General features: G+C 41.4%; 1 protein-coding gene across 1 annotated transcript in view; it reads left to right on the top strand.

Annotated features, from left to right (window-relative positions):
* Window positions 1-26,763, top strand: part of LOC111143964 (ADAM metallopeptidase with thrombospondin type 1 motif 9) — a 164,532-nt gene that overhangs the window by 25,260 nt on the left and 112,509 nt on the right. The window contains exons 4-12 of the mRNA XM_022498000.1: window positions 3,643-3,932; window positions 6,120-6,203; window positions 6,306-6,421; window positions 7,321-7,361; window positions 7,469-7,574; window positions 11,958-12,104; window positions 13,336-13,477; window positions 14,478-14,573; window positions 20,631-20,776. Of these exons, the coding sequence (XP_022353708.1) occupies window positions 3,643-3,932; window positions 6,120-6,203; window positions 6,306-6,421; window positions 7,321-7,361; window positions 7,469-7,574; window positions 11,958-12,104; window positions 13,336-13,477; window positions 14,478-14,573; window positions 20,631-20,776 (1,168 nt within the window). The remainder of the gene's footprint in view (window positions 1-3,642; window positions 3,933-6,119; window positions 6,204-6,305; window positions 6,422-7,320; window positions 7,362-7,468; window positions 7,575-11,957; window positions 12,105-13,335; window positions 13,478-14,477; window positions 14,574-20,630; window positions 20,777-26,763) is intronic.

Below are 26,763 nucleotides of genomic sequence, written 5' to 3'. Positions count from 1 at the left end.
TGCTGAGTGTTTTTCTCACTGTAGGTATACTTTTCTTCCAAATAAACCTGGTAAATCAAAATATTTATAAAAGACTCTAAGTAAAGAGTATTTCTTTTTCACAAACTAAGTGATGTATTTTCTTTTTAAACAGCTTTATTGAGATAAAGTTCACATACCATACTGTTCATCCACTGCAAGTGTCCAGCGTAATGGCTTTTGGTGTATTCACAGACATGTGTGACCCTCATTACCATCCCTTTTAGAACATCCTTATCACTTGAAAAAGAAACACTGTGCGCTTCAGCTGCCAACCCCTCATCTCGCCACCCCACCTCCAGCAACTAATCTACTTTCTGTTTCTTTTGATTTCCTAATTCTGAACTTTTGTTTGACTAGAATCCTATACTGACTGGCTTCTTTCACATTACTTTATTGATAAAATTTATCAACATGTTTTATAATAAAAAAGGGCCAGTTCACTAGGAAGATTTAGCCATTGTGCATATAGGGGCACATTCTAACAGAGCACCACACACATGAAGCAATAACTGACAGAAATAAAGGGACAAGCTGACAATTCACCAGTAATTGTTGAAACTTTAATACCCCATATTCAGTAATGGTTAGACCAGGGAGGCAGAAAATCAGTAGGAAATAGAAAACTTAGAAGACACCGTACATCAACTACACCCAGCAGATATCTGTACAACACTCTGTGCAGTGACAGCAGAATACAGATTCTTCTGATGTGCACATGGAACATTCTCCAGAATAGATCATACACGAGACCATTAAAAAAAAATAATAATAACTCAGTACATTTAAAAGGATAGACGTAATACATAGTACCTTTCCTGACTACAGTGGAAAGAAAGTAGAAATCAAAAACATTAAAAAATAGGAAGCTCATAAATATGTGAAAAGTAAACAGCATGCTAAAATAACCAATAGGTCAAAAGGGAGGTTGGAAAATACTTTGAGATGAGTAAGCATGAAGATAGAACATACCAGAATTTATGGGATGCAGGTAAAGCAATGCCTAGAGGGGTATTTAGAGCAATCAATGGTTCTATTAAGAAAGAAGAAATATGGGACGCCTGGGTGGCTCAGTTGGTTGGGCAGCTGCCTTAGTTCAGGTCATGATTCCAGCATCCTGGGATCGAGTCCCACATTGGGCTCCTTGCTCGGCGGGAAGCCTGCTTCTCCCTCTGCCTCTGCCTGCCATTCTATCTGCCTGTGCTCGCTCTCTCTCTCTCTCTCTCTGACAAATAAATAAATAAAATCTATAAAAAAAAAAAAAAAAGAAGAAATATCTCAAGTCAATCATCTAACCTTCTCCTTTAAGACAGTCAGAAAGGGGGGGTGCTAAGCATCCAACTCTTGGTTTCCACTCAGAACATGATCTCAGGGTCCTGAGATTGAGCCCCAGCACAGGCTCCGTGCCCAGCACAGAGTCTGCTTGAGTTTCTCTCCCTGTGTCCTCCTGCCTCTCCCCCTGCTTGTCCTCTCTCTCTCTCTCTCAAGTAATAAATAAATATTTTTTTAAAAGACGCTGGAAAAGGAAGAGAAAACAAAACTACAGCCTGCAGAGAGAAGAAAACAATAAAGATCAGAGCACAAAATAGTGAAATAGAAAGTAGGAGAATAAGAGAGACTTTAAAGCCTTCGAAACTTTACTGCATATAACAATTAGATTAAGCCTTTATGGAAGACATTAAACAGGATTATTTGTTTTTCATAAAATGAATGACACTATTTCTTAATATATTAAAAACTATGTACTTTTCAACATGGCCACCAAACACCTGTTGTAAAAAGCTGGTCTTTGTGAAAATATCCACATGCTCTCTTTTGGTTCACTTGAGATTTAACCAAGCCATGAGCCCATTTCAATCCTTAGTTTTTGAAAAATCTTGCTCCAATAGAGCACGTTTTAGGCCATCCATCAAACCCATGTCTGATGCCTCATACCTCCACTTTCTGCTGTGTGACTTTGGACAAGTTGCTCAACCTCTCTGAGATTTAGTTTCCTAAATGTGTAAAGTAGAGGTTAATTTTCTCATTTTGAGAGTAATTGTGAGATAACATACACAAAAGAGCCTAGTTCAATGCCTGGCCCGTAGTAAGTACTTGATCAGTATGTATTCCATAGTCATTTTGATAACTTAAAAATGGATGGCCTAAATACCCATGTGGCATGGGTATAACATATGTGGATATACTCAGGAGAGACTGGCAGAAAAGAATATGATATTGAATCCTACTGTGTACCAGACTTTGGGCTAGCGCTGTGGGCTATGACTGGACCACAAAACAAGTCATGACAGTGTGGACTGATTTCAGTATTTAACGCCTGCTAAAATGCTCAACTTGGGCAAAATACACATCCTGGCCTAAATGGATTGTTTAGCAATGGTTTTTATGGTCAAATATTTGAACCCTGCAAATAGGAAACAGCTCTGGCTTACCCTTTGTTGTTATTGTTGTTATTGATGTAATAAATTCTATTCTTTGTATCTTAGATAAACATACTTGTCAGTTGTACAACTCTGTGGTCAGTCTTAGACTACAGGCTGCTGGCATTAAAACTTTAAAACACATTTAGGAGATGGTAGGCAAGATAACGGATGAAATTCTGTTTTTACTCCAAGCCTATTTGGGCAAGCACTCTTCATGCTTATTCGGTGTATGGTGTGGTTGATGACTTCAAGTTTGAACATTTTCACCCAGAACACAAGCTTCAAGCCACACTCTGGACCAGCGCTTCTCAGAACATTACCATGAATATGAATCCTCTGGAGATCTCGTTAAACTGGAGGGTCTGATATTTCGGGGTCTGGAGTGGGGCAGAAGAGTCTGCAGTCCTTACAGGCTTGTAGGGGCTGCTGTGCTGCTGGTCTGCGGACCCCACTTTGAGCAGCGAGATTGTATAGACCTGAGGACGTAGCTAGGCAAGAGTCAGAGTGAGTAGAGCTAATCTGGCATTACACACCATGGCCTCCATGGCCTGTTTATCCTCTCTGAGTTTAATCGACTTCCGTAACTGAGCCCTAAACTAAATTGATTAAAAATTCAGAGGCAATGAATAGCAGTGATTCTATTCTTACATTTCATGTAAGACAATGATTTCATGAGGTCATAGAAAAATACCTTGTCATGTGTTTTCTAGAGTTCCTTTGTATGGTCTATTAGCCTGGCCACCTCCCAGGCCTCTTTCTCCTGCATCTCATTAAATATCAAACGTGGTGTATAGGAAACATCTCCATTTCCATTCTGTAAACCTCAGTACCCTTGCTGGTCCTTACTGTATCTATGGCAAAGAACAGTGAATGGAAACCGCTTACAACCCAGCAAGACTTTGGTTACCAAATGAATTTTGGCAATTGTCTCCCTTAAACTCGTGCCTGATTTCCTAAGACCTTAAGTGAGCATTTAGGGAAGCTTCCAGGGAAGCTAATTTCAAGTCCCTTAGACAATTTCCTTAGTCACTCAGATGAGAGTGCAGATTGAGTTTCTCCCGTAGAGTCCACAGTGTGTAGAACTTGATTTTGTCTATAATTTGACAGCAGAGGCTTCATCTTCTAAGATATGGCAAATTAAATTCTTAATATGAAAGAGAAGTGGTTTGAAATGTAATGCGTGCCCTCTGATTTGTTACAGAACACAAAAATAGTCACAGCAAAGACAAGAGGAAAATGAGAACAAGAAGATTGGGAGACAGACCTAGCCTGGCTGAAGACGTGGCTGTATTAAAAGCCAGCTTAGCAACAAAGGCCCTTTCTGCCTATAGTAACAAGACGGACAGCATCAGGGAAAAGAGGACCCACAGAAGAACAAAACGTTTTTTATCCTATCCACGGTTTGTAGAAGTGATGGTGGTGGCGGACTACAAAATGGTTTTGTACCACGGACCAAACCTTCAACACTATATTTTAACTCTAATGTCAATTGTAAGTACATTCAAAAGAAGGTGATTTATGAGGTCCCTAAATGTGCCATTGGGAAATGGGTTTCCACCCCGTGCTTTGGAGGATCATTCTCAGGGCTGGCATTTCAACGATTCAGGCAAGTGACTGAAGAGAACATCAGATGATCTATTGGTTGCCTTTTTATAATAACAATAACGGTGACAGGGCGGAGTGTGTATTTTTTTAGACAATGTGCCTCCTAGTTAAAAGACATCGTTGCTAATTCTCCTGGCGGCTCTGCTAGGTAGAATTCTCATTCCCATTTTATAGATAAGAAAACTGAGCCTCTGAGGAGTTAGGTCACTTGTCCATGGTCTTGTGAAGCTAGTAAGTGGCTTAGACACTTATGTGACGTCTAGATAGTCCACTTCCCAACCCCAGTGCTCTTTGTCTGACATACATACCTGTGTGGCTAACTATGGGTCTAATTAAGTAGCCTTGGGATGAGGCCCACAGATCTATCCCTCTGTATTTTCCTACTCTCACTTCGAATAGAAAAATCAATAGATTTACATTATTAATAATAATTAGTAATTAATAATAATAAAAAAATTAAAAACAGAACCAAAGACTAATCATGAAAAAGAAGTGTCATTTCCTACCCTGGCCCCTTCCCAGAGGCAACTACCATTAAAAGTTTTTCTGCATATGTGTCTACCAGCACTGCCCAATAGAAACATAATGCAAGCCACATATGTAATTAAAAAAAAAAAAACAAGTAACATTAGTTTTAATAATGTATATTAATTTCTGCCAAAATGCTGTCATTTCAAAAATTGCTGATGAGATATTTTAGTGTTTTTTTTTTTTTTAATCCATAGTCTTCAAATTCAGTATGTGTCTTACATTCAACAGCACATCTCATTTTAGACAAGGCACATGTCCAGTGCTCAGTGGCCACATGTGGCAAGTAGCTACCATATTGGACAACATGACCAAATACGTGTGCATATACAATATTTCTCAAACCAAAATAGAACATTGTAACACACCATTTTACATACTGTTCTTTTCTTTTAAAAATGTTGGAGATTGTTCTATAATAGTGCATACAATCTACCCTCATTCATTTTAGGACTCAACACAGCATTTATTCCAATAGATTGACCTTAACTTATGTAAACCGGAACCTACTTTTAACAAATTCCCCCAAAAGATTGTGAAAAGCAACTGTGGGAGCTATGCTTTAAGAGTTCTTCTTCCCTCTCCCTGGCCTATGCTTCTCCTTGCCTTTCCCCCTCACTGCTACCAACCAGTCCCTTGTGCTCCCCATCCCACACCTCACCCCACCTGACCTGCACTCCCCCCTCACCTCCCTTCCCCATGCTCAGTCCCCCAGTCCCTAGCCCTCTCCTGTCCTGGAGGAGGGAGAGGAAAACCTAATCACACCTTGCCCAGACTCAAGTCTATTTCCAGCCCATGAATTCAGACCCCTCAGAAGAATTTCAGTTACGAGCCTGGGTTTTGGGTCAGATTGATATAGGTTGAGCATTTTGGCTCTGCCACGTAGCACGGTCTATAGTCTTGGGAAAGTTACTTAAATCCTCTGAGGCTTAGTTTTCTCACTTGTTGTGCAAAGATTGTGATAGTCCAGAGTTTTGCTCTGGGGACCAAATGCCAATGTGTATGCAATTTTCAGCAAGGATCTAGTAACACAATAAGCATTCAATGAACATTAACTCTCACAGTTAATGATAATAATGAAAACCAACCCAACCCAACCCAAACCAAACCAAACCAAATGGGTTACCAGGTTGTGAAGCACACAAAGGAGAGTTAAACATGAAGAAAGGCTGTATTAGCAAACGTGGTCAATGTGAGATTCCATACTTGGGCAATCTGGGACTTCTACTGGGATGAAAGCGCTTGATCAAAAATAAATATCCAGAATATCCAAAGAACTGTTAAGTTGTGTGGCGATGCAATTCCTGAGGAAAACGCTTTGAAATTTAAACTTGTTGGGATTCATTCTTATCTGAAACTGCCATCTATGAATTTTTCAAAGAGAGTGTTAAGAAATGTTTGTTGAGTGAATGCAAATTCGAACCTACCAAATGCATATGTTTGCATGAAAACATGGAAAGAGTTGGAGCCCAGGCGTAAGAAGTGAATTGCTTATTGTTTACACAGAGTTCACAATTAACCTTGAAAAATTTATCTCGGTTGCAGGTAGCCTCTATCTATAAAGACCCAAGTATTGGAAATTTAATTAATATTGTTATTGTGAACTTAGTTGTGATTCATAATGAACAGGTAATCAAGTTTTTTTTTCTTCTTTCTTGTACATGTATCCGAAATGGCATATCTCATTGGTGTTGGTACAATGGGCCAATCATAATTCTTTTCTGCATTTAGGAAGGACCTTCCATTTCTTTTAATGCCCAGACAACTTTAAAAAATTTTTGCCAATGGCAACACTCGAAGAACTCTCAAGGTGGAATCCAGCACGATACTGCTGTTCTTGTAACGAGGTATATGGATTTCTCATTCCTCAAATCTTCCAGTTTTCTGGTCACATTGGTGGGACGAGGTCATATATTCTTGGTAACCAGCCCGTCACATAAGGTTCCCAAACCCTTAGTCCTGTGCATTGCAGGATGTTCAACAGCATCTACAGTCTCTTCCTACTACCTATCAGTAGCCTCTCCTCTCGATTATGACAACCAACGATGTTTCTGGGATTGGGGGAGCAAAGTCACCCCAATTGCAAAACAGGAGCCAACAGGTGCCAAGAAGGCAATGGATATGTCAGGCAGGCCCAACAGTAAACACCCTTAGATGAAAGGCAGCTGCTCTTCAGATGGAGCTGGTTGTTACCATGCCACGAAGGCGTCTGGTGTTGCCAACTTCTGTAATTTTGCAAAAAGTCAGAAATATGGGTTTTTCTTTGAAGTGAAATCTTCCAATTTTTACATGGTAGCGACAAACTCAAAGGTATTTAAAATGCCGTGTAGGGCAACAAAGAAGACTGCTGTCCTGGTTGTAATTCCCCTTGGCCACCTTGGAGATAATCACAGTCACTAACTCGTAGGTGAGCGGATGCGAGAGGCATTTAGAGCCTTTTCAGGAACGTTCATGAAGAAACTAGAATCACAGTAGGAGGGAAAGCCCAGCTTGGAGAGGTTTTTCGCTTACTCTGTAGCTACCCCTGTGGCAGAAGAAACCCTCTTGATGTAGCTTTTAATCCCTATGTCGCTGGTTCCCAAGCTTTTTTGAGTTACAAACCCTCGGCCTCATCAGTTTCCTCTTTGTAACCTCCTCCCCGGCAAGGTGGGTGCTGTTGTGAATGTCTAGAAGACGGTCAACTGTTTACTTGTGTTGACATTTACTCTTTGATGTTGTCATGGCCCTACGTCTGTTTTGCTTTCAGACAGGATATCTGCAGAGCTCATGACAAATGTGACACTTTAGGTGAGTCTCCTGTGCCCCTCCTCTAGGGCTACAACACTTTCCTGCATTTTTATTCCAAGCCACAATTGCTTTTTCAAGTAAATCCTTCTTCGCTTTCCTTTGAACAGGTCTTGCTGAGCTGGGCACCATCTGTGATCCCTACAGAAGCTGTTCTATTAGTGAAGACAGTGGATTGAGTACGGCTTTCACAATAGCCCATGAGCTGGGCCATGTGTATGTTTCCTTTTTGCATTTTCATTTGATTCCGAGTCCCCTAAAACTTTTCTTCCTTTGCATCAGGGAGTATCCCCTTGATCTGAGAGAGTGTAAGTTACTTCTTGAGTCATAACAGAGATTTCAGGGTTGAAGAGCCTCAAAACTAGTTGACTCTAGAAAGCCGAGTGGCGCAGCGCCCCCTCTTTATCCATAGCCGACGTGCGTCTTGGGTTTAACCACACACATGTTCTGGGCAACATCCAACATCTAGTCTTCTCCTTTCCTGCTGGGAATTGGAGGAATGAGCCCTTTCCAGCCCACCCACTGAAGCAGAGCATCCATTAGCTTAGGAAACTTTCCTGAGTAACATCTTTATCTGGAAGGGTCTCCCTTCATTGCCCTGGTTCACAAGGTTTCCCAAAATCCAGATGGTTCCTGACTGTAAATAGACAAGGCTTTCATTCAGACATCCAGCCTCTGGGTGCAGTGAGGTCCCTCTTTCAGAGAAGAGATTGAGCAAAAGATACAGAGAAGAAAACATTTCCTAACTATAGTCACTTAGTTTTATTATGAAATTGGCTTTTCCTTTTTATTCTTTAGAAACAGAGCATAGCTAGAACGTGGGGCTGAAACAGTGTAAATTCACCAAGGAATTATTCTGATTTGGGATCTGTATTGTTTTCTTTTTAGAATGATTTAATTACCCATACTTTTAAAAATAATTTTCTCAAAAGAGGTCACAGATATAGTTGTATGTTGATTTATATGTCTGTGTTAACCTTGTTTAGAGGCAAATAATCTATTAAGCAAGTTTTTTATTCAACAAATGCTTTTTGAAGGCACCTGTGTGCAGTGTGCTATTCTAGAAGTGAAGCAAGATCCATATATAGAGACATCTCCAATTTAGTTCAACATATAATATATATATTTTGAAACTAGGAACCTTCAAGCATATTTTAAGAAAATTCTGCAAAAAGAAAGCACAAAAGAAGCATGGCTTTCATTAAGCAGTTGTGGTGGGCCAGAGTCCTGCTTAGTCAGCTTCCTCTCTCTCTCTCCTTTTGATTTCTGAAATATTTTTGTGAAACTCAAGGATTTCTTGGAGCTCAGTTTGAAAACTGATCTACCAGCATTTTCCGATACACAAGGGCTCCAGCACAATTCCAAGAGAATGGTCCGGAAGGTCAGAAAAAGGAGGTTTATAGTCAATTAATTAAAAAAAAAATTTTTTTTTTCTTCCTGGTCCAGCCCTGCTTAGAGTCACAAGACTCAGCGACATAAAGTAAAGGCTCTGACAAGTCCTTTATTAAAATAAACTGCTTAGTTTTCTTTAACTCAGTTTTCTCAAACTTATTTTAATAGACTCTTTTGGGGACTTTTGTTTGTGTTGCATAAAGTCTAGTAAATTCCTTTAGACCTTTAAATAGGAGGTATAGATTTGACCATGAGGAATAGGGTGGGATTTCAACAAGGCAGCCATTCCTGCCTCAGGAGACCAGAGTGAGGGAAGTTAGAGTTGGAATGTATCCAAAGGGCTAGAGTTTCTGTGATTAACAGATTAACTATCACATATAATCTACAGTTAAGAAAGGTATACTTTATAGTATACTATATAGGTATACTATAAAGAAATATAGTTAATTTCTTCCTCACAAGAGCTTAGAAACTCCTTTTAGGATAGCTGGTTTATAAAGTTGACATTTTAAGGAGAATGAGAATTTTGATTAGCAAAAACTAAATATTTTCAGCCACAGAGAGCCTCAGCTGTGTGACTATACAGTTAACAAACATCTCCCACCTCAAAAACCATGTCTCTGGCATTCGTCTAAGAGTTTTTACTTACATTAGGTCCCTGAAACTTCATAGTCATCACATGGTAGATATCATGTCCCTGTCAAATGACCTCAGCAATATTAAATTGCTTCAAGTCTGTTTGTTCATGCTGGGGTACCATGTAGTATTGGGGTACCAGCTCTAACAGGGAGACTGGGAGCCAGATACTCAAGTTCTGGACTGAATTGTGCTAATTCTGCATTGTCTTTGGTTTGAGGAAAATGTATGTTGTTTCCCTCACTATTAGGTGGGACTAATATATGTGCACCTCATCTCAGGTGTCAGGAAGTTTTTTTAAAAATGAAATAATTGGGGAATGGTGAGAGTTATTAGCTTAACAAAAAGTAAATTTCTAGCCCATTAGGGAATTCTTTTCGTTTTGGTGCTTTGTCTCATAGAGTTAGGTTTGCTTATATTTAATGGAGTATGAATATCTTTTTTTTTTAATTTGCTACAGTACTTTGTAGCAGATTTTCTAATGAAGTTCTTAGAGATGTAAACATTAAGTTGTTACAGTCATGACTCTCTGATAACATAAAACCCTGCTGGGGAGAAAAAAGCTATCGATCTTGTATCTGTTGAGTATCATTGGATGCTTTAAAAAAAAAAAACAACAACAAAACTGCTCCTACCTTCTCATACCTGCTTCCAGAGGCACAAAATCTGAGTGGGGGGAGGAATTTGGAAAGTAACTCAATCTCTCCTGGATACAGAGATTCTTACATGATCTTCCTGAAAATCTTCCACAATTTGTCTAATAGGAGGGAATATGCTTTATATGTATTCCAAAACACAGGGGTTTTTAAATCAGGCTGGAGTGGTTTCCAATCCCAGCTCCTTCACCCCATCACCCTTGTGACCTTAAACAAGTAATTCAGTCTCTCTACGACTCGTATTTTCTCATCTATAAAATGTAGATCATAATAGCACTTTTCACATAAGGTAGTTAAATGAAATAAAGCATCTAACACAATTAACACATTGCCTGGTATGTTGTGAATGCAAAAAAAAAGTCTCGGTTCTTATTTTTTAGTAAAGGGCTCAGTGAATATTACAGTCTAGCCCCTGCTGTGAGCAAACGTGCCTGACATTTGAATGAAAAGAAGTTCTCTGTTGGTTTGATGAAATAAACTTGATTTTATCTGGGCATGTTTGGGGTGATGAGTAAACGCCTTCTTCACACCACAGAAAAACAAACAAGCATGGTTTGAGCATCTTGCATGGGTTGGGTTTCCCGGTGGAGGTGTGACACTGACTTTGCAGTTGGGAACAGGAAACAGGGGCAGTCATTCTTTTAAGAAAATAGACTCTTAAGCATGACGACACTATTCTTTTTAACCTAGACCGATGAAGGTTTTCTGTCTCGTAATTTCCATCTGGCAATTATTCCTGTGGGCAATTATTGAAGAGCCCAAGTTGTTTTAGAAGAAGAAGAAAACCAAACCCAGGAGAAATGAATGGAATGGACTTGACAGGCTTTGATTCCAGCTTCCAGATTCACATGTCCACCTTCTGTCTAGCTCGCTGATCTCCCTGTTGCAAGATGAACTAGTGGAGGGGATTCCCCAACTAAATGCACAATTAGCCACATGCACCAATTTTGTGACTGGGGAGGCATCCAGAGAGGACATCCCCTCTGAGTTCATGAGTTCATTACCAGAGCTGAGAATGGCATGTGGGTCATAGAACTGATGTTTCTAGATTGAGAAATGCTTCCTATCATTCCCCCCACCCCATTTCCTCCAGCGAAGCCAAGAATGGCAAGTATGTGTTAATGCCACTGCTGAGTTCCCTCCCAGGCCCCAGAGGACATTGACACTCCATCATAGCTTTTTCTCTGGGCAGAACCTGGATTAGTTTAAGAATCCTTTTGTGCCCAACTTTTGACGAAGCAGTACCAATCAATCGGCGTTGGCAGGAAGCATGAAACTATTTGCCCCGTCTGCGTTAAGCCGGTGGAATTGGCATGCTTCTAGTTTCCACGCTTTCAGCTTTCCTTAATGGGTTTTATTGTGCACGAACTTTCCATACCTTTATAATGATATACCTACGTGGCTGTGTCATTTGTCAACCTGACCCCAAAGGAGGAGATGCCAAGACCCATAGTGAGCCTCTTATTAGAAAGTTTTTGGCTTCAGGGTTTGACACTTGAAGGACTCTTTATATTTGCACCGTTATCATAACTTGCCAAATTCTTGACTCTATAAGTTGGCCTTGAACGGCTTATTAGGAATTCCAACTACTGTACTCTAGCATCAACTATAGCACGCTCGGAGCGTCTGCAATTCCAAAAAGGACACTTAACCCAGATAATGCACCCCGTTATATCATTTTTTTTTATACATTAAAGGCACTTCGTATTAACTTGGGTGAGAATCATGTTCTCTGCTCCGCTCCCTCTTCAACCATCTAGGAAGTTTTCTCCCGCTCCCCAGGATGTGGGTTCCTATTCAAAATGCAGAAGGCAGTTAACATTTTTCTCTTCGACAGGTGCCTCCTTGAACCAGTGATAAGAACTCGGTGCTTTGGTATTCATTGTCGTCCCTGTCTTTGTGTCTTTGACCTTAGGTTTAACATGCCTCATGATGACAACAACAAGTGCAAGGAGGAAGGCGTCAAGAGCCCCCAGCATGTCATGGCTCCGACATTGAACTTCTACACCAACCCCTGGTTGTGGTCAAAATGTAGTCGAAAATATATCACTGAGTTTTTAGAGTAAGACTTAAACTTTCTTTGAGCCCGGGCTTCTAGTGTCTGGTCTCCGTGTAGCGAACTCATTGTGGGAAAGACAATGTAGAGTCAAGCATTCCTTTGGAGTTGTTATTTTTGTTGACATTCCTGGGAGGAGGTAAAAAAAAAAAAAAATCCTCTCTGACATCTGTGCCATTCCTCTCCCGTAATTCAAAGATTACAGACTGAGCTCAAGAGAAGGCCGGGTCTTAAAGCAAATATGTAAATGTGGCTTCATTCTTGGTGAAGCTATGAATTCTGTTCGGGCCTTGGAGGAGGACCCATGAATGTGATGACACGATGAGGGAAGGCCACAGAATTCTTGTGGTTCTGACTTAGTAATTTTGGCTCTGAAAAGGAGAGGGTGGCGAGATGACCCAAAAGAGGGTTATGGGGGTGGGTGAAAATCACACAGACCGCCATGTTGTTGAATTAAGAACATTCTTCCTCTGTCTCTCTCTTTCCCTCCCTCCCTCTCTCTCTCCTTCTTTCTTTTCTTTCTCTTGGTTTGTTTTTTAAGCTTCCTGCCAGGCAGCTCAAAGATCCAATTACGTTATACAATATCCCCGTGTCACAGATTCATTGCTCTTCTCTCCCAGATGTACGAAAGGTTAAGTGATTGTCCAAGGTCACTGGGTGTCTATTTCTCCAGCCACGGGGAAGAGGGGCCTTATTAATCAGAACTCACCAGGTGTGAATTTTCCAGAAGAGGTGTTTGCAGAAAAGTGAAAGAACTTGAGGGTTGCTGTTTTTCTTTCCAACCAGATGGCCTGAAGTGTTTCTTCTTAGAGTTGTTGATTCACTCACTCTTCTACTCAGCAAACATTTACCAAAGACCTGTTGCTATGGTGTTTAGAGCCCCATGCTTGGGTGAAAAAGACGCTATCTTTGCCCCTAAGAAGCTTACAGTCTACTGGAGATGAGAGTAAAAAATAAACAGATAATTGCCCCAAACTGTGACAAACGCTGTAAAAGCTGCATGTTTCCTACTGACTGTGTTGTATGGAGAGCCAGCAGTTCCACAAACAAGTATACACCAAAAATAGAGCTTCCACTTCTGGATGTTAGCTTGGGGCGTAAAGAATAAAGCACATGTGATAAAGGAACTGTCCTCTCTACCTTTAAAATGGCGGGATGGCCTTCACTTTCATCTGGACCCCTTGACAGCCCCTTCTCATCATGGCTCTCACCATCTGTGTTTTTCTACTTTCCATAGCACTGGTTACGGCGAGTGTTTGCTTAATGAACCTGAATCCAGATCCTACCCTTTACCTCCCCAACTGCCGGGCCTCCTGTACAACGTGAATAAACAATGTGAATTGATTTTTGGACCAGGTTCTCAGGTGTGCCCATACATGGTAAGTGTTTGGGGGCCACTTCTGCCCCTGTCCATTGATTCTGGATGTTTTTAATCCACGGTTTCCCAAGGGCTTCTCACTCTCACGTAAACCACGGGTGGCCAAGTGGAGAATGGTCCATTGACCATTAATGACCATAGACATAAGGATGATGACGATCAGCTGTGACAGCGCTCGTTGTTAAATGGTGCTTTACCTGCACATTTTCACTTCTCTGTCGTGACGGCCCAAAAGGGAGATGTCATTATCATTTTCATTTTGCACATGGGAAACTGAGATTCAGAGAGGACAGGGTGACAGGGCCAGCAGTGGCATAGCTCAGCCCTTTCCTCTCCTCGGCTCCTTTCATCCCCACTGACTTGTCTGGATGACCTTTATAACAGGGACTCTTCTAGATTCGGTAAGGGTCATTCATGAGACAAACCTATGTCCCTGTTGTAGCTTGTCAGGGCTGTGCCCTCTGACCCCGTGGGGCTTGAAATCATTTCTGGCAATAGGTAGCTTAACCATGGGTGTGGGATATTTTAATGTGTATGTTGTGGGCACTTGGACCAATGATACCCAGTGGTTATCAGGAGGCAAATGGACAAAAATGTGCTTTTCTGAGGTATCGCATTCTCTTCCTTTGGGTGTCTGGTTGGTGGTGTTGGTGGGAGAGACTTTGGAAATACCCGGGGAATTGCGAAGTACACGGATTCCATGGAAATAATAAAAATTTTTAAGTGAAACTCACCCCAGATTATATTCCTTTCTATGTTTCCCCTGATAGCAAACATCACCCTTTTACCCCACCTGAAGTCCTGCTAGACATAGAAATGTGTCCCATAGGCTGCTCTCTGTAGCCCTTGGAATATTTTATCAATCATCATACAGAGAAAAAAAAATGTGTTTCAAACCTATGCTATCTTGTTGGCAAAACATTAGTTGAAAGCAACCCTTGCCTGGTTCCATATCATCTAATCACATTGTCACTGGCTTGTTGTTTAACCAAACTGAACAGATGCAGTGTAGACGACTCTGGTGCAATAATGTGGATGGAGTATGCCGGACTCAGCACACACCCTGGGCAGACGGGACCGAGTGTGAGCCCGGAAAGGCAAGTAGCACCCCTGTCCGTTCTTTGGTCTTGGGGTAGCAGAAGTAGACACGATTTTAGCTGTCATTTTAGTCACCATTGTTTAGAGTATACAACACAGTGTGTTTCAGCATGTGTCATACTTTCTGGGCGTAGGAGGTTCAATTTTGCTTTCGAAAATTATGAGAACTTACATTATAGCATAATACTGATACAAGACACAGAGCGAGCATTATTGCCTCGATTTGGGAAACATCCTTTCTCTCATTTTTAACGTTCCTCCAATCCCAACACACTTTTTGGTTTAATGCGAGACAGTGTTTCTTTTCTGCTTTGTCTTTTTTGTCTTTGTCTTCTCTTTCTCTGTTTTTGGGGTGGCAATGGAAGGCTGGCTTTTAAGTTGATGGAGCATCTTAAAATCAAGGAGACACAGGGGCACCTGGGTGGCTCCATCATCTGAGCCCCTGACTCTTGATTTCGGCTCAGGTCATGATCTCAGGGCTGTGGGAGGGAGCCCGAGTCGGGCTCCACGCTCAGCGCAGGCTCTGTTTGAGATTCTCTCCCTCTCCTTCTGTCCCTCCCCCAGCTCATGCTCGCTTGCTCTCTCTCTCTCTCAAATAAAATAAATAAAATTTCAAAAATCAAAGAAACACAGAAATACAGCGAACTTCCTTTGTTCCCTACTGGGATACCAGGCTTTTTCCAGCCTGCGTTGGTCCCTTTAAAGAGCTGTGATGTCACCTGGGAAATATGCAAATGTATGTTGTGAGTTGGTTATAATGGTTCCCACTTACTTGTTAATAACCAAAAATAAATAAAAATCTGTTCCTTATACAGCCTGGAAATAACAATGCCCCACACACCTAGGAGTATGATTCGTACAAACTTCTGTACTTGGTACCCATCTAGAAACTAAAAAGTTGCTATATCATAATCATCATCATCATCCAAAACATTGGCTACTTAAAGTTTTAGATCTAAACCTGATTTTTTTTAATCCCTATGGCAAAGGGCGTTCTTTCTTTCACCAGTGATGCTATCCCTGGGCTATATTCTGAGTGTGTTGACATCCTTACATGTATTTTTCCTTTCTTCTCTCCTCCTCCCATTGTCCACTTCATTCACTTCTAATATCCTGTTCTCTTCTTGTTTGCCTCCACTTTGGAGGAACGAGTAGCACTCAGCATGTTTCTATGGAAGGGGTCCTCAGAAGTGACTGACTTTAACTCTCCCTTCCCCGAATTTATATTTTATTTTATTTATTTATTTATTTATTTATTTTTTAGGGCAGTGTCCCCACACTCCAGCCCCTCCCCACCCCATGTTCCTCCTTTGCTTTGTCTGAAGGGCCACAGAGTCTCCTATAATGGCAGTACCTCAGGCTCATTGAGCTCCTCCGTCTCCAGTGCTCAAGCAGGAGGACCAGTGGCTTCCTTACCCATCTGCCTTGGTGATTGTAAAGTGATGTGAGCTGGAGGGTATGAATGTTATTTGAAAAATTATAAAGTTCTGTCCACAAAAAATTAAAAACAACAATGAAGCTGATTTTATACTTGACTTACTTGGTGACTAAATCAGCTCATGTTCTCACTTCTTGAAGGCTAAGACCTCAGCAGCGGAAAATATAGCTTTGTCCAATAACAGCCCAACCGAAGCTATGTATGACCATGGGCACTACAGCTTTTGCACCTTTCATAAGCATAAGAAGAGATAGATGTCCTTAGCCAGGAAGAATTTTTCACTTTTTGTGGGACATTTAACTTAACATTTAACTTAAGCGCTTTGATGGCCAGAAGATCATAGATTTGAGTGGGATTGTGGTTCTCGGGTTTCCTTGGCAACCATTAAGCATTCATTCATTTTTACAAAATGACAATGTGACCTCCGAGTCCTGCTTAAAGCACAGTGACCCAGACAGGTGCTAGCAGCTGATGTAAGATGACAACAGACTATATACCTCATTGATAACTGGATTAGTTGGCTTGAGTCCGAGCCTGCCCACTCTATTACTTAAATTAATTCTCTTTGAGCTCAGAAAAATCACTGGGCTTGTGTTGAGGTTCTTCGCCAGTCTGAGGCACCCACCTACTAAGTCTGTTTCTGATATATGTTATTGCTGGAAAAACCGTAGCAAAGAGTTTTCGGTACTAGGATGAAGTGAATTATGTTCCGTGACATTGCGGCAGACAGGCTACCAACCTCACCGTAGCAGTACCGTATCCCAGTCATCCTGCAACACAAAAGAATTCGGGAGGAAGTCTGTTGTATCTTTTTCCAATCTTCTGTTTTTGTAACAGAAGCAGGAGATAAGGGATTGCAGGGTAATCTTATACCTGAGGGATGGGGAAATTTGGAGGTCCTTCAGAAGTCGTTTTCCATGTACGCTTGTGTTTGACAAGAGCAAGAGACTTCAAGGCATTCCAAAGGGCAGGCTCAGGACATTCAGAGAAGCAACTATGTGGAGAACATGATAGGTACGTGGGTAGTTCTGTTTTAGAAAAAGTGGCCAAGCCTAGCAGCTTTTATTAAAAATGCGGCCATATGTGTGTTTGTTTCCCTGAAGAGCATTTATGCATGTTGCAAACGCCAAAGATGGTGTATTTGTTGGCATAGCAATTCTTTGTGTGGTTTTTTGTTTTTGTTTTTGTTTTTTTCATTTTGTTCTTTTTTTTTTTTTTTTTTTTTTGGAATTGGCAGTAAAACCATATGCCTTTTCTCCAACCCATTTGGATTCCCTTTGCGGTGGGCTTTATTTTTATTTATTTATTTATTTATTTATTTATTTTTTTGTTTCTTTCTCTTCTTTCTGCCCTGCTCCCTCAGCAGTGATCTGTCTTGGGCTGCTGACACAATGTTATTTTGATGAATGACTCTAATTCTCTTTATTTTCTCCAGTCTCTTGTTAAGCCCATTAACATTTCATTTTAACCCCGTTCGTGAGTCTGAGGTTTGAAACTCTTGTTTTAAGCTTCCTTGGGACAAAATGGACCTCCAAGTCCCTCTTCCAAACTCCTAAAAAAGATGTGTTTAGGTAAAATACCATTTAAATGGTTCTAGACGCTTTTAGAAAAGGTTGACTATGGTTTGGCTAGGACTGTACCAGCTGCTTAGTGCTTTGTTACAATGTAGTAGGTATTCCAGTACGCAAGTATTGTTTATCGAATTTGCCTGCTAAAATAAGGTCATCTTGGTAAATATCTCCCAAAGAGCCCTGATTTCCAGCCTCTGTCACTTCAGGCACTTCTCCTGTTCTTCTCAGCTCTTCTTGTCATTCCCTTTCTACCTATCAGTGGTCATATCAGTAAGGAACATTTGATTTGCAAACCAGTTTTTAATTAGAAGTATAGGAATTCCTCATTACTTTGTAGGATTTATAAAATGTGTTTCTTGCAAGAAGATTTGAGGGCTGAATCTGAAGGTCATGTTCTATGACTCCAATTGAATATTAGGAATTTTGTTTAGGTGAGACCCAATTATAGTAATGTAAACAAATTGGCTCTTTTTTTCTGACACACAAAAAAACCTAGTCCCAAACTAGGCAGGTTATGGGACTGTTGTGGCAGCTCCACAAATCTAATTTCTTCCTGTTCCATTATCATATGCAAAGGGACTTTGTCCTCAAGGTCACAGAATGGCTGTAGCAACTCCAGCCATCAAGTGGGAGTTCCAGGCAGAATGAAGCCAAGGGGCAGGGGACAAAGGGGCAAAAAGACCTTCCTAGGAATATCAGCCAATGAAGTCTCCTGACATCTCTTTGACTACTCTTATCTGTACAAGGCTCTGGGAAAATAATATAGTCTATTTCCAAGGAGAATGGAGAGACAGGATAGTGGGTGGACAACTTGGGAGTCTCAGCCTCACCTAACCATGTCATTAATCTTGCTTTTATTTTAATTTTTTCTTTGTTTACATGCCAAAATCAGTGTCCCCACTTGCTCACAATTGAGAGGCAGCATGTATCACAGTGAAGAGTGCACACTTGAGTCAGACTGTGTTTCGATCTCAGCTCTGCCCCTTACTGATATTTGGTATCAACCTGTCTGTGCCTCCATTTTCTTTTCAGTAGAAATGGGGGTGATAAGAGTACCTATTTTATAGTGTGCTAGGAAGACTAAGTTAATATATATCTATGCTTAGAACACTGCCTGACCAATGTAAGAGCCCTGAGAATGTTTGCCAGTGTCCTGCTGACTTTATTTAAGTCAGGTCCCCTATGTGTTTCGCTGTATACTAGGTACTTCACATGTGCTGTGTCTTGTGTTCTACTCAACTTTGGCTGTTGGTCTCCATTTTTTAGGAACACTGTAGGAACAGTCAGGGACTCACCTAGGGTCACAGGGTTAGTCTGTGGGAGAGGCCTGGCTCCCCACTAGACCACTGGCCTGCCAAGCTTTGGCCTTCCAAGACCTCTGCTGTCCAGTATGGCAGCCAGCAGCTACAAGTGCCTAGTGAACCCTTCAAATGTCAGTCTGAACGAAGATGTGCTTAAGTGAAAATACACACCAGGTGTTAAAGACCTAGTATGAAAAAAAAAAATGTAAAAAACAAACCCCATAATTTTATATTGATTCCATACAGAAATAATAATGTTCAGCTATTTTGAGCTAAATAAAAGGTATTAAAATTCAATTCAGTTTTCCTTTTACTTGTTTTAATGTGGTTTCTAAACATTTAAATAAATTTTAAAACATGTGGCTTCTGGCACGTTCTCGTTGGATGGCGGAGCTGCAGACCAGGCTACCTCTCTCGTTTGTTTTTATGTGCGTATGTGCCAATAAATGTTCACGACCCCCATAAAGACCATTGTGAAGAGGATGTCCGAGAGTGACATCATCCCCTCTCCCTCTGCCCACATTTCTTGGGCATGGAGGTGCCCAGGATATTTGAATGCAGAACCTTTTAAGCCTTAGCCACACAGCCCAGGGACAGGGGACATCCTCAGACACCCCAGCAGAATTGTTGCAAGAGAGGACGCTGCAAAACAGAGAAAGCTTAATTGTGCTCTCGAAATAATCGTTCACCGAGCCTTCTGTGCGGCTGCCCCTTGAGTCGGGGACCTTCGCCTGCACCTTACTTGTCGTCCACTTTCCCAGCACGCTCCCCCACCCCCGGCCGCTGTGGGTCTGCCTCTGCCTGTGGCCTCCCTGCAGATAAATCACGGTAGCCGGCCATCACCAGCTCCACTTGAGAGATCTGAGCGAGCCGCAGGGCGTCACCTCCTGCCGCCCCTGCCTCCACTCCGCCTTTGTCCGCTGCTCAGTGACCTCGGCTTTGTGTCAGGGCCTCACACCCCAACAATGGCAGAGGGTTGAAATGGGCTTCTCCGAATCCCTTGTCCTGCTGAGGAGTTTTATTCTGTTTTGTTTCGTCTTAAGCATCATGGCCTTCTTCCTGCTGTAGGCTGGAGACTCTGAAGCCGTGAGTCACAAAAAAGCCATAAAGTTTAGGGCTGTCTGTAATATGTCCATTTTGCTCTCATCTCATCCTGTGTGCTTTGGTGAAGTGAGTTTATGGGAATCATGTAACTTGCTTTTTTGTTTTTTTTTTTTTCCCTCTCCCACCTAATTAAAATTGGCTTTTCAAATCCGCGGGGAGCAATAAAATATATTTTACCGGGCTCCCAGCGTCTCTGAGCCTTCTTAATGGAGAGACGCTCTACAAATCCAGGAACTCATGTTGGCCCCGTCTACAGCCAGTCTGCCCACTTCCTCTCCTCATTTTTTCCAAGTAGACTAATTGGGCACCTCGAAGCCGGCTACCGGGGTTAGCCTGACTGCCTGGAGCCAGCCACTCATGGGCTCATTTCAGTCAAGCAAGCGGTAAATGAAGACAGGACCTAAAATCCTTAAGTACAAGATGAAAACCCCTACTGTTTCCATTATTCATATAGAATGTGGCCATATAATGATGAAAATCCCTACTGTTTCCATTATTCATATAGAAAATGGCAGCATTTCAAACCAGCACATGGTGGGGTTGGGAGGCGGAATGAAGTATGGTATGTACTCAAAAGGGTAGCGGATCCTACAATGTCTCCAGCACCGAGCTCTCCCTCACTGTTCCCCTTATTAAATACAGCACTGCAAGTTTGGATTTTGTGTCCCCAAAGAAATGGAGGCCCCCGTGACGGATGGATCCTGGGGAAGTTGGAGTCCCTTTGGAACCTGCTCGAGAACGTGTGGAGGGGGCATCAAAACTGCTATTCGGGAGTGCAACAGACCAGAGTAAGTCCTAGAAATTCTTGCTGTCGCTTTATCGGCATAGCAAGAGTGGCACATTCCAGAAGGGAATGATGTAGCTGGGGGCAGATGGAGAGCTCTTTCCCCCTTCAAGAGGGAGTGGATTTCTAGGGTTGCTTAGACCAGTAATAGCCGATCTCTTTCTTCCCAGGCACTGTCCTCTGTAGTACACTTTCTCCCGTGATCCTGTCTATCTACCTTGGGACGCCTGGGTGGCTCAGTGGGTTAAGCATCTGCCTTCAGCTCAGGTCATGATATCAGGGTCCTGGGATCGAGTCCCGCTTCAGGCTTCCTTTTTCTCCATCTGCCTCTGCCTACCACTCCCCCGCTTGTGCGCTCATTCTCTCTCTGACAAATAAATAAATAAATAAAATCTTAAAAACAAAAACAAAAAAAAGTTCTGTCTACCAAGCAGTAGGTGCTATTGTATTCATTGGCTTGTTTAATGGTTTGACATCAGGCATATCTCACTGCCTGCTGAGCTCAGTATAGCTGGCTAACCTTGGGAACAGATGGATTGTCCCAAGGAAAGGAAGAAATTGGACATTTCTGTCCAGACTGTAGGTAGCTTGTTGCCTCTGCAGTTTAGCTACCAAAATGCCTCAAAGGGCACTCAGACCCCCTGGGTGGTGGTAGCAGAGGCTAAGGAATTGGATCCCCCAAGGCAGGAATTCATTTTGGGTCAAGGTAGCTGTCTTACAGGTGCGACCTTAAGGTCCATCCCACAACCAGACAGTGTCCATCCCACAACCAGACAGTGTCCATCCCACAACCAGTACAGACTGGGAGTGCCTGGCTTTTGGGGTAATTCTCATTAAAGACCGTGGCTGTCTTTACCAGCCTAGCCTTTACTACGTGTTCAAATGAAGTTGATGGGGTTTTTTCCCAGCCTCTGTCACAGTAAGAGTGTGTGTTTATAAAATTTAAGAAACCATATTTTTATCATAAGGAAAGACATCAAATTTTATTTGGATCTAAGGTGTATCAAAATCTAAAGGAACAGAAGATCATAGGTGGTATTATAGAGGTCATTGAACCTCTATAGGCCAGAGGACCAAGGAGTCCTCCTAGAATCGGGATAGTTTTTAGATGTCTAAGCCAATAACCATATTGAAGACCCAGTTGTTTTGGTGTTATGTAAAGTGATTTCATGCACAGGACTCATTTATGAGTCCACATTAGGGGTAGCAGACTGATTGGGGACAGAAACAAGTAGGTAAGACCAGGGAGTGGGTTGGTACAGTGTAATACGGTTGTCCTGAAGGGTAGTAGAGACTAAGTACAGGGCACAACCCAGATCCAGCTGGTTGTTCACAGGCAGGAAGAGGGCCTAGTGTTGCCAGAGCTTCCAGTTTTTTTATAAGAAAAAATATGAATCATGTTAAACAAAAAAGAACATAGCTTTAGGCCACTGTTGCAAGCCCCAACATGATAAATACTCATTAGTACAAATCACAGATAATGATCGATTTATTTTCATGTACTTTTGCTCACAGTCCAACATTTGTCTCATGTTTACATGATATTAGCCTCTGCAAAGACAGTTCAAGAGCTAGAAAACATAGACTCTAGTCTCTCACTATGGGTATAAACATAAAACATTAGATTATTTTTTTTTTAAGATTTTATTTATTTCTTTGTCAGAGAGAGAGAGAGAGTGCACAAGTAGGCGAAGTGGCAGGGAGAGGCAGAGAGAGAAGCAGGCTCCCGGCTGAGCAAGGAGCCCGATGTGGGACTCGATCCCAGGATACTGGGATCATGACCTGAGCCGAAGGCAGTGGCTTAACCCACTGAGCCACCCAGGTGCCCATAAAACATTAGATTATTAATAGAGTCTGTATTTTGTATTGGTTTAACGGTGGTTAACCAATTTTGTATTGGTTTAAACGGTACTATAAATATAGTACGTGCATTCAAAAAATCCAGACACAAAACTACACGATAAAAAAATTTCTGTCATCATTGTTCCTATTTCCCACCTACACCCCACAAGGAAATAACCAGGGAAAAATGATTGTATAGTATCACTTTGGACTTTGAAAAAAGATTTGTCATGTAATATGTAGTATATGAAATAAGTATTCTGTAATATGAAATAAGGATCATACTATATATAGTTTTCCACAACTTGCTTTTTAAAGTCCATTATAAATCCTAGCTGTATTATTGAAGCATTAAAATAAAGCATTTCAGGGGTGCCTGGGTGGCTCAGTGGGTTAAAGCCTCTGCCTTCGGCTCAGGTCATGATCCCAGGATCCTGGGACTGAGCTCTGCATTGGGCTCTCTGCTCAGCGGGGAGCCTGCTTCCCTTCCTCTGTTTCTGCCTGAGATTTTTAAAAAATCTTTTTAAAATATATTTTTAAAAAATCCTTTTAAAAAAGATTTTTAGAAAAGATTTTTAAAAAATCTTTTTAAAAAATCTCTTTAAAAAAATAAAATAAAATAAAGCATTTTAAACTAATAGCAAACACGACACACTTTTTAAGAATTAAAAACTGTTTGGTGTTACAGCGAGCCAAGTTAGTATTATTCCAGTGTGCTGTTATTGTCACGAGGATATGAATATTGCCAACAAGCGGACATTTTTGAAATTGTGACCCAAGAATACTTCATTCAGAAGACCTGTTTGTTTTTGTTTTTGTTTTTGTTTTTTTAAGTCTCAGAGTAGTTCTGGAGGTAATGTGGAAAGGGGAGAGAGATAAATCACTCCATAATTGGAAGGAGCCAGACAAAGAAAATCACCCCGTGTAAAGATCTCAGCAGGAAAGGATCTTGAGCTTCAAAGTGAAGCAAAGATCCTCACATTCAGAAGTTAGGAACTGATCATTAAAGACTTCAATTAGAGGTCCTTGTCCTTGCTGTTTGCTATGGAAGGTTTTAAAAGAATACCATTCACCTAGTTGAGTGTCAGCACTGACATCATTTCATTAAAGCTCTTCCAAGTTATTTGCTCTTTGGGATGTCCCTGTGAATTGAGGAAGGAGTCTACCTCACAAAACCTTGAGTTCACAATGGCAGTGGCGGGGAAGTCCATTGGACAAGAGAAAGGGACACAGGAAAGGAAAAATCAGATCCAAATCTCGGTTTAAAAGCCTGTGCAGTTGGGGCGCCTGGGTGACTCAGTGGGTTAAAGCCTCTGCCTTCGGCTCAGGTCATGATCCCAGGGTCCTGGGATCGAGCCCCGCATCGGGCTCTCTGCTCAGCAGGGAGCCTGCTTCCCCCTCTCTCTCTGCCTGCCTCTCTGCCTACTTGTGATCTCTCTCTCTGTCAAATAAATAAATAAAACCTTTAAAAAAAAAAATAAAATAAAATAAAAGCCTGCGCAGAGAAATTCACAGAGCAGATGGTTCGTTATGCAGAAGGCAGAAGGGATAGCTTCTGATTCTCAAAGAACTGGAGGGGAATGGTGTTCCCATCACTGACAACCTGCTTTTTCCCAGTTTGAGGAGCCCTTCTGAATATACTGTAGAGCCCCATTTTTAGTATCCAAGATATATTTATTAAGAACGCTGGATTTTTTTTTTTTACAGTATTCTTGCAATTCAAGGATGTGTTTAGTATCCAAATACTTTATGCTGTATTTTTAGGCTACCCCCCCCGCCCCCCGCCAAAAACATAAAAGCTACAAAGGAGAAGGAGCCTTGGACTATTGTGTCCTAATGAGCAAGCTGTAGAAACCAGGTGCTTTCTGATTTAGGTCAAATGGTTTTTGGTCTTTTCAGTATGCAGTGCTGCTGATTTGCCATCATGAGAATGGGGCCCAACCATTTTGTCTTTAAATGTTTTATTTGTTTTTTAATCCCATTTATGATCCATGCCGTACAGATAAGATGAGCATGTATTCTGATCTGTAAAAACCATCCCAGTTCACATCTGTTGTCAGGAGAAGTTATTAATAGCTACCCTTTACTTTCTCTAGTGTCCTGGATTGGACAATTAATTACATGATCATCTGATCTGTGAGAAACACGCAATACAGTAAGATCTAAAATCAGAGCCACCAAAAACATAACTTAGAGTACCAAAGCAAGACCAGCATTGGAACTAGAAGATGCATTATCAGGCCATTGGGCCCCATACTTTTTATTTTGTGCTCTAAATTGACTCTGAGCTTGTTGATGGCTAGAACAAAAGTTTATAGAATTTTTACACGTCCATCAAAAATTTAAAAAAACATGCCAGTCCTTTGGGAAAGGCAAAGCTTTCCCTCTTCTGGTGCTTCTGTTTTTCTTTTAAATTAGGAGGTAAGTTAAATTAAAAACTAATAAACTCCTATATTTGAGAAGAAGGTTGTGAACTAGATATTTTCACACTTAAGCTTTCACCATAGGAACTGCTAATTAAATCTGCTGACAAGGTAATAGACTCGTGTCTATTTCATCTAAGAAAACGAATCTCTCATTTGGCTGTAAAGAATTGCAGCAAAGTTTTCTTTTTCTTTTTTTAAAAGATTTTGTTTATTTATTTGACAGACAGAGAGATCACAAGCAGGCAGAGAGGCAGGCAAAGAGAGAGGAGGAAGCAGGCTCCCTGCTGAGCAGAGAGCCCGATGCAGGGCTAGATCTCAGGACCCCAAAATCATGACCTGAACCGAAGGCAGAGGCTTAACCCACTGAGCCACCCAGGCGCCCCAGCAAAGTTTTCTTTTTGAGGCACTGAGTTGGGTGAGCTTATTTCAAAATTCAAGAATTGGTTGCTTTGGGAGAGCCATTAACTAAGGAATGAATAAAGATATCCAGGCCCGTAGATCACTCCATTTGGAAGGATCATTAATGTTCGCAAGGACAGCCCTCTGGCTCATCCCATCTAATCCTTGAAGAGCTTTCAGCAACCTCTGCAGCTGGCCATTAGACCTCTTCTCAAACCCTCCACGCACAGGAAACACGCTACCTTCTGAAGCTGTCTGTCCTATCACTAGAAATGCCTTCTTTGTGCTAACCCTAATCTGCCTGCTCCAATTCATTGTAGTACAGATAGACATTGAGATTTCTGTTCAAACACATTTGCAGACCAAAGTTTAGCTTTCCCTGAGGGTGGAATGCACCTGTGATGATCTTTGCAAAAATGCCTTTGTAGCTTTGGCCGTGTAGTGTCATGAGTTTTCTTTGTATAGTAATAGACATGGTTGTGTAATGTGCACTTGAAGAAAAAATTCAGCTTGGCTGTGCTGAATATAGTTACTTTCATAGTAATTCATCTAGCAATTTCCATCAGTCCTTTCCACCTCTATTTGAAATGCAGGTTTTTAATAGTTGGAAAATATGATTAATATTTTTAAAGCTGCGTTTCCTATCATTTTTATTATTTGTCTACATGGAAAAAATATTCCTACCCAGCCAAATTGTTAAATTGCAACATGATCTGAATTAAAAAAAAAAAAAAACTATAACATGAATTTTTTCCACACTGAAAGGTAAATTCAGTTGGCTACAGCCTTCCCCATAACACAGTCGTTGCAAATCAGGCAGAGATGATTTGGGATAAAAGAAAAGCCATGTATTTTGAAAGGGCAAATTTGTGTTTATTAATAAAGTATAATCTATCTTTATATAAAAAGCTAATAAAGTCACAGAAGGAGTCCTGATATGGAAAGAAGCCTATCTCAAGAGAGGCAGCATAGGAAAGACCCCAGATCACAAGCTTTGGGTCAGGGAGACCTACGCTGTCTCCCAGCCATCAATTCTTACTTAATGGGCCTATCACCTGACCAGGTTACTTAATATTTCTGAACCCCATTAACAAACTTCAGGAACAAGGATGCCACTACCTACCTCACAGCATGGCTGGGCACAGTCACACAAAGTGGCATGGGGCCTTGCACATAAGAGTGGCTCAGGGGTGGGCACACCTTTACTGTAAGGGAATATTTTCCCATGAAATAACTCAGTAAATATTTCAGACTTGCAGAGCACAGGATCTCCAACCCAACTCTTCAACCTTGCAGATATAGTGGGAAATGTACACGGGGCCAG

Source organism: Enhydra lutris, unplaced genomic scaffold (genome assembly GCF_002288905.1).
Source record: "Enhydra lutris kenyoni isolate GAN:26980312 unplaced genomic scaffold, ASM228890v2 scaffoldscaffold10, whole genome shotgun sequence".
NCBI classification, from domain to species: domain Eukaryota; kingdom Metazoa; phylum Chordata; class Mammalia; order Carnivora; family Mustelidae; genus Enhydra; species Enhydra lutris.
The sequence above is the reverse complement of the archived record's forward strand: the minus strand, read 5'-3'. Positions and strand labels throughout refer to the sequence as shown.